At 36.6% G+C, this 17306-nt stretch overlaps 2 protein-coding genes across 2 annotated transcripts; both read left to right on the top strand.

Moving 5' to 3' along the window:
* The first annotated feature begins 1047 nt into the window (after window positions 1-1047).
* On the top strand, window positions 1048-1638 carry LOC135679719 (uncharacterized). The gene has a single exon (XM_065193699.1). The coding sequence runs from the start codon at window positions 1048-1050 to the stop codon at window positions 1636-1638; it is 591 nt and encodes a 196-aa protein (XP_065049771.1).
* Window positions 1639-5085: 3447 nt separating this feature from the next.
* On the top strand, window positions 5086-16700 carry LOC135679175 (ubiquitin carboxyl-terminal hydrolase 4-like). The gene is made up of 6 exons (XM_065192648.1): window positions 5086-5486; window positions 6821-6937; window positions 14499-14597; window positions 15287-15475; window positions 15587-15768; window positions 16170-16700. Exons 1-6 carry the CDS (start codon window positions 5364-5366, stop codon window positions 16567-16569), a joined length of 1110 nt encoding a protein of 369 aa, XP_065048720.1. The 5' UTR covers window positions 5086-5363; the 3' UTR covers window positions 16570-16700.
* Window positions 16701-17306: the final 606 nt, after the last annotated feature.

Here is a 17306-nt window from a genome sequence, read left to right as displayed (position 1 = left end):
TCCTGCAATGGCAGATGCTCCCACATTACATTGTTCATGTCAAAACCAGCCTTTTCTTCTTTTCCAAGGGACTGAAGAGTGGAAAGAAACAGTTTTGATGGTCCATGCAATTGATGTTGACTGCCAGAGAAGATAAGGATTGTGAACAGGGATATGTTCAGCACTAGTTATTCAAACAAGTTTGACTCTATATCATATACAAATGTATGTAGATGCATATGTTCATATTTATGGCTCTTTTTTATGTTAATTTTTGTTTGGTTGATCTCAAATATTTTCAAGCAAAACTTCAGAACCCTGCCACTTTTGAAGAGTCTGACTCACTTGCTGAATGATCTTATTTAGGTAGCATCTAAAACTCTGCAAAAAGAAAAAAGATGTGATGGTTGAACACAGAGCAAAAGTTGCAACCCAATTTTTTCCTCCTGCTCCATTTAAGATAGATATATCATCCATTTCCCTCACATCTAAATCCAACATGTTGAAAGCCTCAACTCTATACCTTAGTTTAGGGAACTGATATTTCCATGAGAGATCACAATCATTAGGATACTCAAATAAAAGATAATTTCAAGACAGCTATAAAAGTTGTAAGCAAATAAGGTTTCTGAAATGAGTGTCAACACAAGTGTTGCTGAGCCATCCAAGTCAATTGTGACGGCCAATGAGCTGCAGATGTTGCCATGCCGCACTTTGAGTTCAGTGGAGAAGCATTGTAAACGTTCGTATGTATCTCCTCGAGTCAGGATCTTTTGACCACTTACATGGAAGCGAGAAACCCACCACTCTGAACGTTATCTCTAAGAGAACAACACTTCCTTATGACCCCTTCTCATATGGCCTTTGGCTCTTTGTTCATCCAAAGAGTACTGCACTGTAATTGGCCATCTGCTGCAGTGTTCACAGGTTAGGATTCATAGGAAACAACCATTATCACACAAGCCTACCGCTATATAAGCAGCAGGCCTTGCTCAGAATTCCTATCTATACCCAGTTCAGGCTCTTCCTTGTTTCTTCTACCTTCCCTGTCGCTCCATTCACTTCATCATGTCTAAGTGCGGTGAGACCTCTCATCTCAGATGTGAGATAAGAGTCGGCAGACTCTCAAACTTCGACCTCGATCTTCCAGGCAACCCGTTCATCAGATACTACGTATTCGCGGGTCACGGGAGAAGAATTCGCATCGACACAAAGGAGGTCATTCCCACCGGCAACCCATGCTGGGATGAGCTCGCAACCATCGAGTGCCAGGGATCGTCAGACCCGGTAAGAGAGCTACTCGAGCCACACACAGTGGTGTTTGAGCTACGACGGAGGAGCAGGAGGATCCCACTTCTTGGAAGATTCACGGGGTCTAAGCTCCTGGGAATGGCCGAGGTCGCATGGAAGGAGGTGTTGGCCTCGCCGGACATGTCGTTGAAGAGATGCGTCAGGTTCGCCTCATTGAGTTCTGAGTTTTATGGGCTCAAACCACCCTGCTTATCGGTGGAGATGAAGGTCGAAGCTGTGAAATCACTGAGCAACAAGCAGAGGAGTGGCCGGAGGCCGGCCATGGAGGGGTGTGCTTGCAGGAGTAGCGAGCGTTTTGGGAGCGAGGAGGACATCCTCCTGGCTGCAGCAACACTAAATGTATGGTAGATAGATGCTTTCACACAAAACAGTGTATGGGTTTCAGGCCTTAAGCTGGCTTTCTTTGCTTTGTAAGTTCTCATATTCATACATCAAATGTTGACTCTCACATTAATGAATCAACATGGATGTATTGGCACTGGAAAAGAAGGTAGTGATGATTCAATAGCAAAAGTGCAAATTGAAGATCCTATGTGTTGTGACCTTTAATGGAACTCATCCAATCTCCATGTCAAAGTTGACCTCCATGAGCTATCACATCATCAGCAAAATAAGGAAAATGAGAATCTGTGTGTGTGTAGTGACTATATTGGAGCACATCAAATTTCTCAATCAAAGTTGACCTGTCATATCAATGGCAAAACATCAAAGTGAGTCTACTCTTTGTCGTGACTTTTGTTGGAATGTCCAATTTCCATGTGCAGTGCAGGCTCAAGAATTACTTTGCACCAACCATGAGCTGTAGCAAAATATGGACCAAAATATGGAGGGAAACCTTTATGGTTCACTTTTTAATTATGGTATAAAATAATCAGTTTTTTCTTTCAAATAAGAAGATAATTGAGTTATTAAAAAGAGAGTCTATTGAAACTAATATTGTCCATCTTTTTGTTTGTGTTCTCCCATTAATAATCAGATATGATCACAATTCTATTAATCTAGTTTTATTATTTTCTATCCAAGGATACATTGAAGAATCAAAATTATATTTAGTCAGACCAAACCTAAAATAGGATAATGTACTTACCTTAATTCATATTCTAATAGGGCTCGGATTAGAATATTCCTCATAAAAATAAAGATAATTGTCAAACATAAGAATATGATAGCCCTATAAGAAAAGTACTAATCTGTACATATCATATAAGGAAAATCTTTCTATCCTAGCGACTTAAATGCCTCTCGTACTATAAAACAAAAAGTGTGCTCTCATCTAAAAAAAAATTAAAGAAGTCTTCAATAAACTCATTAGTTATTCTCTTACAAAAGAGAAAATATGAAAAGAGAGAGAAGGAACTCTACAAGGTATAGCTAGTCCTCGTCTTCTTCCTCGATTTCTAACGGTCAAAGCTTCATATAAGCTACTAGTTATGAGAAGCTCCCAAAGCTTGATGTTTATTGTCTCAACCTGTGTAAAGTTTCAGTAATAAGAGAGAAGGAGAAAATAAATAATTAACAATGAAATATAATTTATCGAGAATACGCAAGTGTTGTCAAAAAATAACCTATACTTCACATTGGTTATTAGTATCTTTATAATTTTTTTTTTTATTTTCATTGCTTTTAGCCTTGCGTTTATCTTTATAAGCAATAAATATTGTTTTCGTTTAGTTTGGTGCCTATTTCTTTAGCGATAGCTCTTTTCTCTGTCCAAATTTTTCTTCGAAAGATGATATAAAATCGATGAATCATCGAAACTGAATCTCATATAGATTAGTTAAAAAAATTTCAAAAGAAAATAATAATATTAAATCTGAATGTAAAATTGTTTGTATAGTATGATTTTATTATTGGGAATTGAGAGAAGAGTCAAAACGAAATCTCAAACATTAACGATCAACAAAATATACTAGAAAGTAAAGATAATATTAATGTGGTTCGCTTATTGTTTGTATCTATGAAAATATTTTAATTTTTCATTATATAAAAAATAATACAAAAATATCTCTTTTAAGTTATTTCAAACCCAAAAAAACCTTTACACTCTCTCACATAAATCTAAAAAAAATCTTATTCTAACTCTCTCACTTTACTAAGAAATACCTAAAACACCCAAAGTATTTTTCTTTATACCTTTCTCTCAAAATCATTCATCATAAAAGACTCACAAAACTTAAAAAGACTCAAGTAAATTGGTCTCCCTCAAATCATTCATCATGGCATTTGAAATTGCCAAACTATTAATGTTTTTTATTATGATTGTTTTGCACACTATTGGCTGAACATGACACTAATTTCTAATAAATTACAAATAGTAATAAGATTAGATAATATTGTAGACCCATAACCACTAGTATAAGAAATCAAATGATGAAAATCTGAATCAAATTCAATTAATTTTTAGGCTGTAAATCAAATCTAATATACATAATTTAAATTTTTTAATATGTAAGACTATCATCTTAATTCATCTCTGTCATCTTATACACATAAATATTTCTAACAATTAATATAATAATCTTCCTCAATTTAAAATCTTTTATCTTTACATACTTAATCTTATCCAAAGCCCATCTAAGACCATAATGACAAAGGATGTGAAAATAAAAGAAAAAAACTCCAGTAATGAGTTCAATGTTGAGCACTTTATACACATTGTAACCTTTCCTGGCAAACTTTTACTTGTGAAATTACCAAAGATGCAAACTTTTACTTCTTTTTATCCTCATCCTTATTTCGATTATATTATCTTGATCCACTGAGGGTGCATCGAACCCTCCACTAAAGAAATGATAATATCATGCTTCATCTATCAAAGACATATTTATTACAGGTTCAACTCGGTGCATCAATTTCCAAGGATGCTTACTGAATTATCTGTCTGTGACTTCATCAATTTTGAACAAAAAGAAAGCAATCCAACCGAGAAGACAAAATTAACTATGACAAGTTCTATGTAGGACTTTTGTCTGTTCTTCATCGCTTCATCTATCTTCTTTTCTACAAACAATTGCGTTGTGGAATTCTCAAGCAACACCTCTCTCATCTTTTGGATTATTACATATAAAATAAAGAAAGATTATTTCTTGATCGTATCTTTCTATCTATATCAGACAAAGGAAGAAGGCGAGGGAGAGAGGTCAGCAACCATTTTCTTATCGCCGCCTCTCATTAAATACCTTAATATAACAGTCATTACGAAGTTTCAACGAGGATCATGAAAACAAATAATATAAATATATATTGATTTATAAAGCATATTAAATTGCATCGATTTTATTTGGTGTGATATTATCATGTTAATTTAACATGTCTATATTTATCCTTTGTCATGCTAACTAGAATGATTGGATTAGCGAAGAACCAGAAAACACGTCATCTCCTCTACGTTCTGGTAATAAGTTGACCGCGGGTCCCTCAGTGGTATCAATAAGAGAGCAGGTAGCCAAGTGGGTGAACTTTCGATAACTAATAAATTCCCCTCTTCTGGTACGACAACCAAGAAACAGAAGGGAAAAAAAAGGAAAAAAGATAAAAAAAGACGGAAAATAATTTTACGTATTTATCCTTGCAATTTATGATGGATATAAAAATATAAATTGGCTTGCTTAAGTTAAAGTAATATAAGAAAGATATATTATGGCATTAGGTCTTCTTATATTATAAACCTAAATTAATTAATTAACTTAACTAACAGAAATTAACTACAGTATTTAGATTTATAAAACATAACCAATATTAGAGGGATATATATGTAATTTTGTTTAAAAGGAAAAAGGAAAAGGAGAAAACCACGCAGATCAATAGCGGTTAACCTTCCGGTCTCTCTACTTCGATCATACCCTTCGCCAATCCCTCGCGAATTCGTGGAATTCGACTTACCCTTCGCCATCGGAATCCTGCCTCAAACCTTGGGAGCCCGATCCTTCCAGCTATCTATCACGGTGGAGACCCCTTCGGTGACGGAGGCCAGCGGAACGGCGGCCGAGAGAGGGCCGGAGAGGTCGCGCTCCGGTCTAGGGCTAGGGTTCCGATACCTCACCGGGGTCGCCGGCGGCTGGTGGGACAAGTGGATGGTCATGGGGGCCGCCGGCTCCAAGCTAGAGAAGGCCCTCGGCGACCAGTTCCCGGAAGGCGAGCATTATTTCGGTCTCGAGAATTTCGGCAACACCTGCTACTGCAATAGCGTCTTGCAGGTCATTTCCTCTCCGTTTCCGTTGTTAATTGGATGCAGGAGCTTGATTGGAATCTCGTAGCTCGTAGTCGTGTTAAATCAAAGGCGCGTTCTTCTTAAAATGAAGGGTTACTTCTTTTCTTGTTCCTAATTCATATACTCGTGACTATTAATTTGGTGGTTCTTATCTGAGACAAAATATTTATATTTTCATTTGTTAACATAGATTTAATGCGCTTCCATATCGGTATGTTAGTGCTCTCGGTTGTATTTGTTCTGTTCCTCTTCTTCTCTTTTCTTTTTTTGGTTATGCGGTAAAATGTTTAAAAAAAAATTGTTCTTGGCTGAAGTGAGCGACTTAAATATGCTCGTTTGAATTATTTGTAATACTCCTTTTGTGCTTATAAACCTATTACTCTCATTGAATTACCATTTTGTATGAACAACATTGATAAACAAGAAAGAAACTTATTGCATGAGAAACTCTTTTGCTTTTGAATTGTTAAACAGTTTCTGACAGGGAAAAGAAGTGTTAGCTAATGGCTTTTCATTAGTCTTCTGGCACAGTAAATCTGTCGATATGCAGGAGAAAGAAAAAGAGAACTCACTTCTCTTGAAAAACCATTGATGGGTTAATAAAATTGGTCCAATCATTGGATTTAACCAGTACCTAATTTAATTGTTAATTGAAATCAAGTTAAAGCCAATGGTAAGTTGAATATGACATACAGAATATGTTGGAAATATAATGAATAGTTTATGATATAGATCTCTTGACTTGTCTGCTAAGGATATCATCAAAGTTTTTGGAAAATATTATTCTATATTCCTCTAGTATATTTGTTGACAGTCTCATCTCTGTTGTATTAAATATTTGGACATCTAGCTTCAAGTCAGGGTTCTAGGTCGACCATAGTGAAAGTTGTCTGTCTCATCTTCAGTTTAGTTGCACTTGTGCTTTCGCACCAATGTCTCGAAGTCCTGTTTAACTATTTTCACATTTTGTATGTTCATAGATGACATGAATACAGATGAACGTTTCAGCCTAACATAATAGAAGATTGTTATGTTACCTTAAGTTGTAAATCATTTTTTTTATTATAAAATTTCTCCCTTAAGGTTTTCCTTATCAATTACATCAGAGTTAACTTGCAACATAGTTATTTTCACTATCATCCCATCATCCTTTAACATTTTGGTTTAAAATCATTGGGCATGTGTTATTGCTGAAAGGAACTTTGGATGGATATGTATGTCCTGTCTGATGCATTGTCTAAATGGGTGTTTTTTTTTTCAAATTTCTTTGTTTTGTAACAGATAAATCTGTATTTTAATTCTTTATTATGCCACATGCAGGCTCTTTATTTTTGCATTCCTTTTCGAGAGCAATTACTATATTATTATTCAAATAACAAGAATCTGGGAGATGTTGAGGAGAACCTTTTAACATGTTTGGCGGACCTTTTTACTCAGGTAAACAAAATTTTCATTACCAACTTGCAAAATATTATGCCAAATTTACAGAAGCCTTTGATGAGTTTTCTGTTGAATAAATCATGTTGCATTACAAAATTTGAATGCATATTCTTGGTCCATCTTTTTTGGTTTTAACAGAATACTATCAGTGATGGAAAACCATCTAGTTTTAGAAAGGATTTAAAAAAAGTTTATTTTAGGCAAATAAATCAACAAAAAGTCATCAATTAGTTAGTCTAGAAATTCTAAGAGTTGGTTTAAAAATTGAAAAGTTTTTTGGTCTTCCTAGGGACTCCTTTTGTATTAAGTACACTCTTGTATTATGTACACTTATTGACTATTTAGGTGTCCTAGAAGTCACATTGTCTTCCTTAATTGTACTAAGGCTCCTAAACCCCAATAAATAGTGGAGTTTGTCAATGGATCAAATACTTTAGATTTAAATGAAAAGAATTGCATCTTCTCTCTTTTAGTCTCTTTCTCTCCTCTCTAATCTCTAATCTGACTCCTCTTTTTCTCTCCTCTCTAATCTCTAATCTCACTCCTCTCCTTCTCTCCTCTTTAATCTCTAATCTCACTCCTCTTTTATTCTCTCTCTATTTCTCTACCTTGTTCTATATGGTATCAAAGCACATCAAGAAACCTGCCTTGTACCTCATTGGGCCCCAGCTAGCAGCTTCAAACAACAACGGCGTTTCTCACAGATCCTTACACCTTCAACGTCAACCCTTTGCGTGTGGAGTTGGACTTTGGGGTGACTATTCCTACGTAATTGGTGGACCATATAGCCCTTAGTGTCGGGTAAATTTTTGAGGACTTTACTTCTTTTTTTTTTTGTTGGAAAGAAAAAATCATATATTTTATTAGATCATGATTTTTGTTGCTTCTCCCTCCATTTTCTCTTTTTTTTATTTATCACCCTCTCTCTCCCCATTAGCTACAACTACAGTACCACTACAATTTTAACCTTTGAAAGTTGTAATAAAAAAACAAAAAATGAGAAAAAAAAGATTGAGAACTATTTGAAATATTGTATTTCTACTTTGTGCATTGCAACCATTAACAACCTTATTTCTAAAAGGTAATTTGTCGATAGAATTAGAATCATGACTTGATAAGGTGAAAACCAAACTACTCTTGATAAATCCCTAAACCAACAAAGTAAGGTAGATACCCTTAGGACCAAGTTAGCAGATTATGACATGATATTGAACCAGTTATGTGACCAAATGACCTAAGTCTTAAGAGCTCTCCAACACCTTGAAAAACGACCCATGAATGAGGAGGTTGATGAGTCGATTAGGTAAAATATCCATTCTCCAAAATCTATAGCTTCAAATCAAGGAATTTTGCCTACTCTGGAACCCTACTCAAGTGACGAAAACGAACTAGAAATTAAGGATGCTCATGTTAATGTTGTTTGCATTATTCTCTCTAGTGCTAGTGATTTCAATGAATGAAAGAGGACAAGTATCTTCCATACTTTTATCCGAAGCGGGGAAAGAACTTACAAATTGGTTATTGCATGGGGTAGCACTATGAACATAGTCTCAAACTCTACTATCAAGAGACTAAACTAAAGGTAGAGTCACATCCAACCCATTCAAAGTAGCCTAGGTTAACAAAACCACTCTACCCGTGTTCAAGAGATGCTTGGTACCAATCAAAATGGGCAATTACCTAGATGAGATTTACTGTGACGTCCTATCAATGGACGTTACCCACATTCTTTTAGGTCGGCCTTAGTTGTATGACCTTGATGTTACCAATCATAGGAGAGAATACGCGTATGCCTTTCGATACAAAAGCAAAAAACATTATTCAACGACTAGCAAAACTATTAGAAAAGGAAAAAACAAGAACTCCCAAGTCTCTTCCACAAACCCCAACTACCAAGGGACTCCATTTACTGAATCCTAAAGCTTTTAAAATAGGGAGTCTAGATAATAAATTTTGTGTGGCCATCATTACTAGAGAAATTCTTAGCTCTTGCACTATTCTTGACCTAACTCTTGAGGTTAAAACCTGATTAGATGAATTTTCTGATGTCATGCCCTTAGAATTACCTAATGAGCTGCCACCCTTGTGGGAAATCAAATATGTCATTGACTTTTTCTCATAATCGCAACTCCTTAATCTCTCACATTAATGAATCCTAAGAAGACAGTCGAGTTAAACAAACAAGTTAAGGAACTTTTAGCTAAAGGCTTTGTACGATATAGCTTCAGTCCTTATGCTGTCCTTGCCTTGTTAACCCCTAAGAAAGGTGGGACATGGAGGATGTGTGTGGATAGTCGAACAATCAACAAAATAACAATTAAATATTGCTTCCCGATTCTTTGACTAAAGGATGTGTTAGACTTTCTTGCTGGATCTGGTTGGTTTTTGAAACTTGACCTGAGAAGCGAATGCCACCAAATTTGTATTAGACTTGGTGACGAATGGAAAACAACATTCAAAACTCAAGATGGTCTATATGAGTGGCTAGTCATGCCTTTTGGTCTTTCTAATGCCCCATGCACTTTTGTATGCTTCATGAACCAAGTTTTACTAACATATATAGGCAAGTTTATTGTTGTATACTTTGATGGCATCTTGATCTTTAGTAAGACCAAGGACAATCATTTAGATTATCTTCAATAGGTTCTTGCAACCCTTTTTGTTGCTAAGTTATATGTCAATTTGAAAAAATGTTCGTTTATACAAACTCATGTCATATTCCTAGGCTTCATCATTTCTGCCCAAGGTGTTGCCACTGATCCAGAAAAGATTTGCATCATTTAAAATAGCTTGAGCCTAAAATCAATGTTTTAAAAAGAGCAAGGCGTGAAGATTCCAAAATGCCTGAGGTACTAAGCACTCGCCTAGGCACCCTTTTGAGCGAAGCGAGGCGTCTGAAATATTAAAATATAAAAAATATATAATACAATTGATAAATATGATTAATGGTGCTAATTATAGAGTATTATATGATAACAATAGTTAACATTTAACAATAATTTTAATATTAGTTAAGGATTAACAATCTACTATTAACATTAGTTAAAGGGGAAGAAAAGAGTCACTAACGGTGGAACATGAGGCCGGAGAGGGCGACGGTGACGGAGTAATTTTGGGGCAACGATGGTGATGACAAAGGAAGTTGCAGACGGTGGCAGTAATGATAGAGAAAGTTTCGGATAGCGACAGCGGCGACAGAGGGAACTATGCGCTGAAGCTAGACCTTCGGATCCATCCGTTGGCAACAAAGGAAGCGTTGGACCTGTGCATTAGTGGCGGAGGCAACGACTGCGCACAAAGGTAGCGACAGGAGCAGAGGTGAGTCAGAGTGGCAAAGTAGGGACTGTGGGTTGGGGTCACACAAGGTAGGGGTTGGGGTTTTACTATTTTATCATATGTTCGATTGTTTTGCTTCAATCGAACACTTTCTTGAGGCACCGGGCGCTTGGGTTTAGGTGAGCACCCAGGCATCGCTTCACTGAAGTGCATTGCTCGATTATTGTGCGAGGCGCTTGGGCCTCGCCTTACCTCACCCGAGTGCCTAGGTAAGTGCTCGAGAGCCTTTTTAAATCACTGCCTAAAACCCTTTTTAAGGTCCAAAATTTCCATGGATTAGTCTTTTTCGATAGAAGATTCATTAAGGGTTTAGTTCTATTATGGCACCAAACACTGACTGCCTAAAGAAAGATGAGGTTTTATGGATCCTGGCCGCCACCAAAGCCTTTGCTGACATCAAAATAAAAATGACCATCTCTCATGTTCTTAGGCACCCTAACTTTAGTAAACACTTTAAAATCACTTGCGATGCCTCCAATATAGGCATAGGAGGAATTCTTAGTAAAGAAGGTCAATATTGTCTTTTTCAGTGAAAAACTTAATGATGCAAAATAACATTATTCTGCCCATGACAATGAATTTTATGAGATTTTGTAATGTTTTAGGTATTGGTGATATTACCTTCTACTGTAAGAGTTTGTCTTGTTGTCTGACCACCAAGCCTTAAGGTACTTAAATACCCAAAAGAAGTTAAATGCTCGACATGCCAAGTGGGTTGAGTTTCTCGACGAATACTCTTTTGTAATTAAGCATTGTTTTGACACTCTAAAATAAAGCCACTGATGCCTTTAGTAGAATTTATGCAATTCTATCTACCATGAGTGTCAAGGTCATAGGATTCGAGCAATTAAAAAAAAAGTATACCCAATGTCCAGACTTTAGCCATATATCGAGAAGTTTAAGACAGAAATTGTTGTGAACATACAGACTTTATTTTTAGGGATGGTGACTTTTTTCGATCTACTAGATTATGTTTCCCCTGATCCTCCCTTCGAGACTTCCTTATTTGGGAAACGCACGTGGGTAGATTAGCAGGTCACATAGGCTGTGACAAGACCATTGTATTAGTGGAGGATAGATTTTACAAGTCTTCCTTAAAGCTAAATGTTGCTCTAGTGGTGTCCTAATGTCGCACCTATCAAATTTTCAAAACTCACAAACATAATACTTGTAGCACCCTGATGAGTCCTACATCGAAAGTGAGAAGACTAAGATTGACTTATAAGGGTTTGATGAATGTACTACTATCAACTTCAGCTTAAGCATTTTGATTAGTGGTTTAGGTCAAACGAAGTTGATGAGTCAGTTAGCTTATCAGGCTGGGTCCGTGACAAATATTAGCCTATACACCCCATTACCCTTTCCACATTCATCATTGCAAGATATGAGTTTAGATTTTGTCTATGGACTTCCCAAAATAGCCTGTGGCTATGACTCTATTTTGGTTTATGTTGATCGATTTTCAAAAATTACCCACTTTATCCCTTGTAACAAGACCAACGAGGTTCTTTTGAGAAGTGGTTAACTTACATAGCTTGCCCTTAACCATGATGTCTGATAGAGATGTGAAATTTGTTAGCTACTTTTGGAAAACTTTGTGGAAACTGTTTGGCACAACATTGAAATTCTCTTCAGCCTTTCACCCCAGACTGATGGTCAAACTGAGGTTGTTAACCATTCCTTTGGAAATCTTCTTACATGTTTACTTAGAGAGAAACTCGGAAATTGGGACCTAACCTTACCCATTGTAGAATTTGCATACAATAACTCGGTCAACCGCTCCACTGGAAAAAACCTATTTCAAACTATCCTCGACTATACCCCTCACATCCCCATTGACCTTGCACCCTTTCCACTTAACTATCGTGCCTCAGAACCAGCCCACACCTTCGCTCAACATATTCATAATTTATATGCTGAAATTCGACGTAAAATTACCCTAAGTAATGAAAATTACAAATTTGCTACTAATGCACATTATAAAAGTCAAAGAGTTTCAAGTTGGCGATTATGTCTTGGTTCGCGTTTGTCCTGAGAAATTCCTTAAAAACTCATCCAAAAAGGTGCATGCCCGAGCCATTAGTCCTTACTCCATTATCCAAAAATTGGGATCTAATGCATATATGCCCAATTTACCTTCCGACTTAAATATTAGTCTAGTTTTCAATGTGGAGGATTTAATTATATATCATGGTACTTTTGAGCCTCCTCTATTTATTGGTGTTCCTGCAAGTGACAATCCTCCCAAAGCATCAATTCTTCTACAACACAAGGATGACATAGAGGTCATTCTTCATGACCGCCTTATTACGCTTGCTACTAGCATTACTTAACACTTCTTATCAAGCTATGTGATCATCCAGCTTTTGATGCCACTTTGATTACTTTGGAGGAACTTCGTGATTTTATACCAGACTTATTGGACCAATACCTTGCCGATCACTCTCTGGGGTTGAGTTCTTTTCCACCAGGGAGAATGATGGTAAACCATCTAACTTTACAAAGGATTTCAGAAAGTTTAGTCTAGACAAAGAAATCAACAAAATATCGTCTATTAGTTAGTCTAGAAATCCTAAGAATTGTGTTGAAAATTGAAAAGTCTTTTGGTCTTTCTTGGGACCCCTTTTGTGTTAAGCACTGTTGTATTAAGTGCACTCATTTACTATTTAGGTGTTCTAGAAGTCATATTGTTTTCATTAATTGTACCAAGGCTCATAAACCCCGGAAACCCCGGAGCTTGTCAATGGATCAAAAATTTTAGATTTGAATAAAAAGAATTGCATCTTCTCTCTTATAGTCTCTTTCTCTCCTCTCTAATCTCATTCCTCTCTCTCTCCTCTTTAATCTCTAATCTCACTCTTTTACTCTCTCTCTATTTCTCTACCTTGTTCTACATCAATCAGTTTTATGGAGGGCCAGTCTAGGCGCTAAGTTAAGATTGCCACTTCACAATCTGGTTGACCAGCATTGGGCGACAAAAAGTCTTTCTACTTTGCAGATGTAAGACTGCTAACGTTGACTCTCCTTAGACATTGCATTGACAGTTCTTCAAGCATTGAGCCACCTTCTCTGTCACTATCAGTTGTATGAATGCTAATATTTTAGTTGAACAACACTGATTATACTAATGGATTTGTAGTTTGGAGAAGTGATTAAATGATGTAAATTATTTTATCAAACTATACTACAAAATATGTGAGAAATTGCATCAAGGAATCTCATTTGTCTGCAGATCTGGCATTTGTGATAAATTTTAGACTATTTACTTATTCAGGCTTCCATCTTCACTGCGATTGATTATGTTGTATTTCTTTACTGCATTTAAACCTGACTACTCTGGTTTTGAAGGAGTGTCATATGAAGGTAGCGCAATGTACAAGAGTAATTGTTGTTATCAACTTATGATGCAACGGCTTCTTATATCTATTAAGTCTTTTGGTCCATCTGGCATTTATCAGTCGAAGATGTTTGAAAGCTTATGCACAAGATCCAAGGGTTCATCATATTGGATTTCCACTTGAGCTTTTCTATGTTTATGAAAGACAACAGAAATTTTTAACCTTATTCCAAGTGGTGAATACATTCCATTCTGTGTTAGTCCAATCAGTAAGAGATCTGCTGCGAGAACATAGATAAGACTTATGAATTAAGTTTTAGCAGTATGATTCTCATGGCTTCTACAGCCTTGAATAACTTCACAGTTGTTAATTATTTCCCATATAGGGGTACACTGTAAAATATGCTTGAAATGAAAATTCAATTACTAGGTGATACATCTAACGGATGGAGTTATTGCCATGTTAAAATAAGAAAATTGCTTTCATGTTTAGGAGAATTTCGGCAGGTGCATCTTGACTCTAAACAGATGGTCTTACTCATCAATTGTCCGCTAGGTTTTAAAGAAAAACAAAGACCTTTTTTGCCTGATCTGGGAGTGTGTTAGTTTCGACACTAGCATTTTAGGCTTCAGCTCCACAACTTGTCATAAATTTCATCTATCTACTGTGCCACTTAATTTTTTCCTTGCCAAACAAAATTTGCATAAAGATGATCATGATGATAGTGTTTGTTGCCAAACAAATAGTATTAGCAACATAGGGACTCATAATAGTTATCGAAGAGCCTAATCTTGGTCATTTTGTCAGAGTATTACTGCTTTAGGTTTATTATATATATGTTATGTTTTATCAGGAACTTATGTCTCAGTTGGTGCTTTGTGCAGATTAGCTCCCAAAAGAAAAAAACTGGTGTTATTGCTCCGAAGCGCTTTGTGCAGAGAGTGAAGAAACAGAATGAGTACTTCCGCAGCTACATGCACCAGGTAATTTAATTTGACTTGATAATTTGTTAATATGGAAACAATAGTTGGATAGTTGGATATCGTAGTTGATTCAGGTCTATATATCCAATCAACAACCTTAGCATGGATGTTTTTTATTCTAGCATACAGAGCACAGATCGTGTTTGATTCTTTATTTTGTATTATCCTAGCCACAGTGAATACAGTTTCATTTGAAGTGAAATTCAAATTGAAGTAAACTAAAGTTGTCAAGATGAATTGCTAATCGTTGCCCTTTTTTTCCTTATCAATTTCATTGTCCAAATGCTCCACGACCAACCAATGCTAGCTATGAACTGTAACATTGTCATTATTGCATCTGTTACTTTAGTTCATTATACAAAATGTTTCTGTTGTTTATTTGATGTGTAGAACAAGCCATCTGTATTGTGTTATTTTTCTCCATGTTATGTCTTCTTTCAGTCAATGGGTCATAAGTTCTATCATCTGGATGGTGTTCGTAGGTAAAATACTCCTTTGAAATGCCATCTCATCCTCCCTATATGAAGTTCTTGAAAGATTTCCTACTATTGTGCTTTGAGTCACCAGTCACCACATTCATATTATATTAAGTTGAAGCACATGGCAGCTCTTATTCTACATCTTTTTGGCATTGTGATTTTGCTGGCTAATCTCATATGAAATGATCTATTGTCCTGTGGCTTTTGTAGGATGCTCATGAGTTTTTGAATTTCTTGCTGAATGAGCTTGCTGATATTCTTGAAAAAGAGTCTGATGCTGCAAAAGATTCCATCGAAACTTCATCACCATCTGAAAAACTTGCCAATGGACCAAACCATTCTTTGCCAAATGGGGTGCCCAAAGAGCCACTTTTGACCTGGGTTCACAAGAACTTTCAGGTGAATCAATTACCCTAACTTGTTACGCGTCTTTTATTAAATGTAACATGCATAATGCTAATTAAGTGATGCTTCTTGTTGCCAACGTAAACTTACATTTGTTGATGGCAGGGCATATTGACCAATGAAACAAGATGCTTACGCTGTGAAACTGTCACTGCAAGGGATGAGACGTTTCTCGATTTGAGCCTTGATATTGAGCAGAACAGTTCTATAACAAGCTGCCTCAAAAACTTCAGTTCAACAGAGACTCTAAATGCCGAGGACAAGTTCTTCTGTGATAAGTGCTGCAGGTGTCTCATCAGTTTATATTGTGGTTCTTAATCTTGTTGCCAGTAAAGTATTTTTTTTTCTGAGGAGAATCATATCACCATGTGCATATCTACACGCATCATAAATTGCATCTCTTTCCTAAACAAGTTTTAATTTTCAGCTAGTTATGATCATGTGTGTAATTCTTAATATGCTTCTTGAACAATTTGGGAAAATGTTAATTATTTCTGCAACTCAGAGGTGACAACTTAAGTCAGTAGTAAGTGCTGTGGTCACAGGCAGGTGGTTCAAATTTTCGAGATCATCGGCACGAATCATGAGCGATATTGTGTTTTACTTGAATAAGTTTCCTTGCTACCTTGTGATGGATCGTCTTTTGCTAACTGTTTCTCAAGTACAAGAGTTTTGTTTCTCTATGCAGTTTGCAGGAAGCACAGAAGAGAATGAAGATCAAGAAGCCACCACATATTCTTGTGATCCACCTCAAACGCTTCAAGTATGTCGAGCAGCTCGGCCGGTACAAGAAGCTATCGTACCGTGTTGTGTTCCCCATGGAGCTGAAACTTAATAACACGGTCGAAGACATAGACTCTGAGTACTCTCTCTTTGCGGTTGTGGTTCATGTGGGGAGCGGTCCCAACCATGGTCACTATGTTAGCCTTGTCAAAAGCCACAACCACTGGTTGTTATTTGATGATGAAAACGTGGAGATGATCGATGAATCGATGGTGCAGACATTCTTTGGTTCCTCTCAGGAGTATTCTGGCAACACAGATAACGGGTACATCTTATTCTATGAGAGTCTTGGTGGAAAGAGCTAAAAAAACCTTGCTCGTTACTTCTGGCCTTTATTCCTTCTTGTCACCTCTTCCAAATTCATACATACTCCATGTAACACGATCAGAAGCTCTTGGGCTTCTGTGAGACGAATGAGAAGATGTCATACTTTGGATGGGTGCAGTGTACAGTGGATGGTGGAAGCATACAGTCCTTTTGTTTAAGAATAAATTAAAATTTACGTGGCTGATAAGAACTTTGGGGATCATTTTATAAACAGAAAGTGCAATTCTCCCACTATATGCACTGAGTAGCGCCAGGATTTACATGGTGGAAGAATTTAATGATTTTTTTTCAGAGAGTTTCTATCTCCAGGGTAATTGCAGGGAGGCAAAGTCCATGTTGAAAGCTTGTAAAAGCGTTCATGATTCAGGAATGAGGGGGGTAAGGAATCTGTATATATAATGTTCGAGGCCTAGCTTCAACTAGCAAACTTTGCTGGGACGGAGCTGATAAGCAAATGATGACAACAAATTGTTTTAGATGTTGAATTATTATTTTTCCCTAAAACAAACTTCCTTTAGTATGTATTTCAATTGGCGTTGACCTCCTCGACCTAAATTAGAGAATTTAAGTGAATTTTTTGGTGAAACATTTTGCCTTGTTCTCAAATTATCCTTTCCTTTTCGTCTTTTCATGCCCCATAACGTCTTCTTTTTCACTCACATACAGTGTTTCTAAGCTGAGGCATCGAAACAGGAACATACGGTGTAGTTTATTC

Source organism: Musa acuminata, chromosome BXJ1-7, assembly GCF_036884655.1.
Source record: "Musa acuminata AAA Group cultivar baxijiao chromosome BXJ1-7, Cavendish_Baxijiao_AAA, whole genome shotgun sequence".
Classification (NCBI taxonomy): domain Eukaryota; kingdom Viridiplantae; phylum Streptophyta; class Magnoliopsida; order Zingiberales; family Musaceae; genus Musa; species Musa acuminata.
The sequence above is the reverse complement of the archived record's forward strand: the minus strand, read 5'-3'. Positions and strand labels throughout refer to the sequence as shown.

Coding starts and splice junctions, on each gene's coding strand:
- LOC135679175 (XM_065192648.1), top strand. CDS start 5,364: ATGGTCATGGGGGCCGCCGGCTCCAAGCTAGAGAAGGCCCTCGGCGAC. Junction 14,598..15,286: donor TCCGCAGCTACATGCACCAG/GTAATTTAATTT, acceptor TGGCTTTTGTAG/GATGCTCATGAGTTTTTGAA. Junction 15,769..16,169: donor TTCTGTGATAAGTGCTGCAG/GTGTCTCATCAG, acceptor TTCTCTATGCAG/TTTGCAGGAAGCACAGAAGA.
- LOC135679719 (XM_065193699.1), top strand. CDS start 1,048: ATGTCTAAGTGCGGTGAGACCTCTCATCTCAGATGTGAGATAAGAGTC.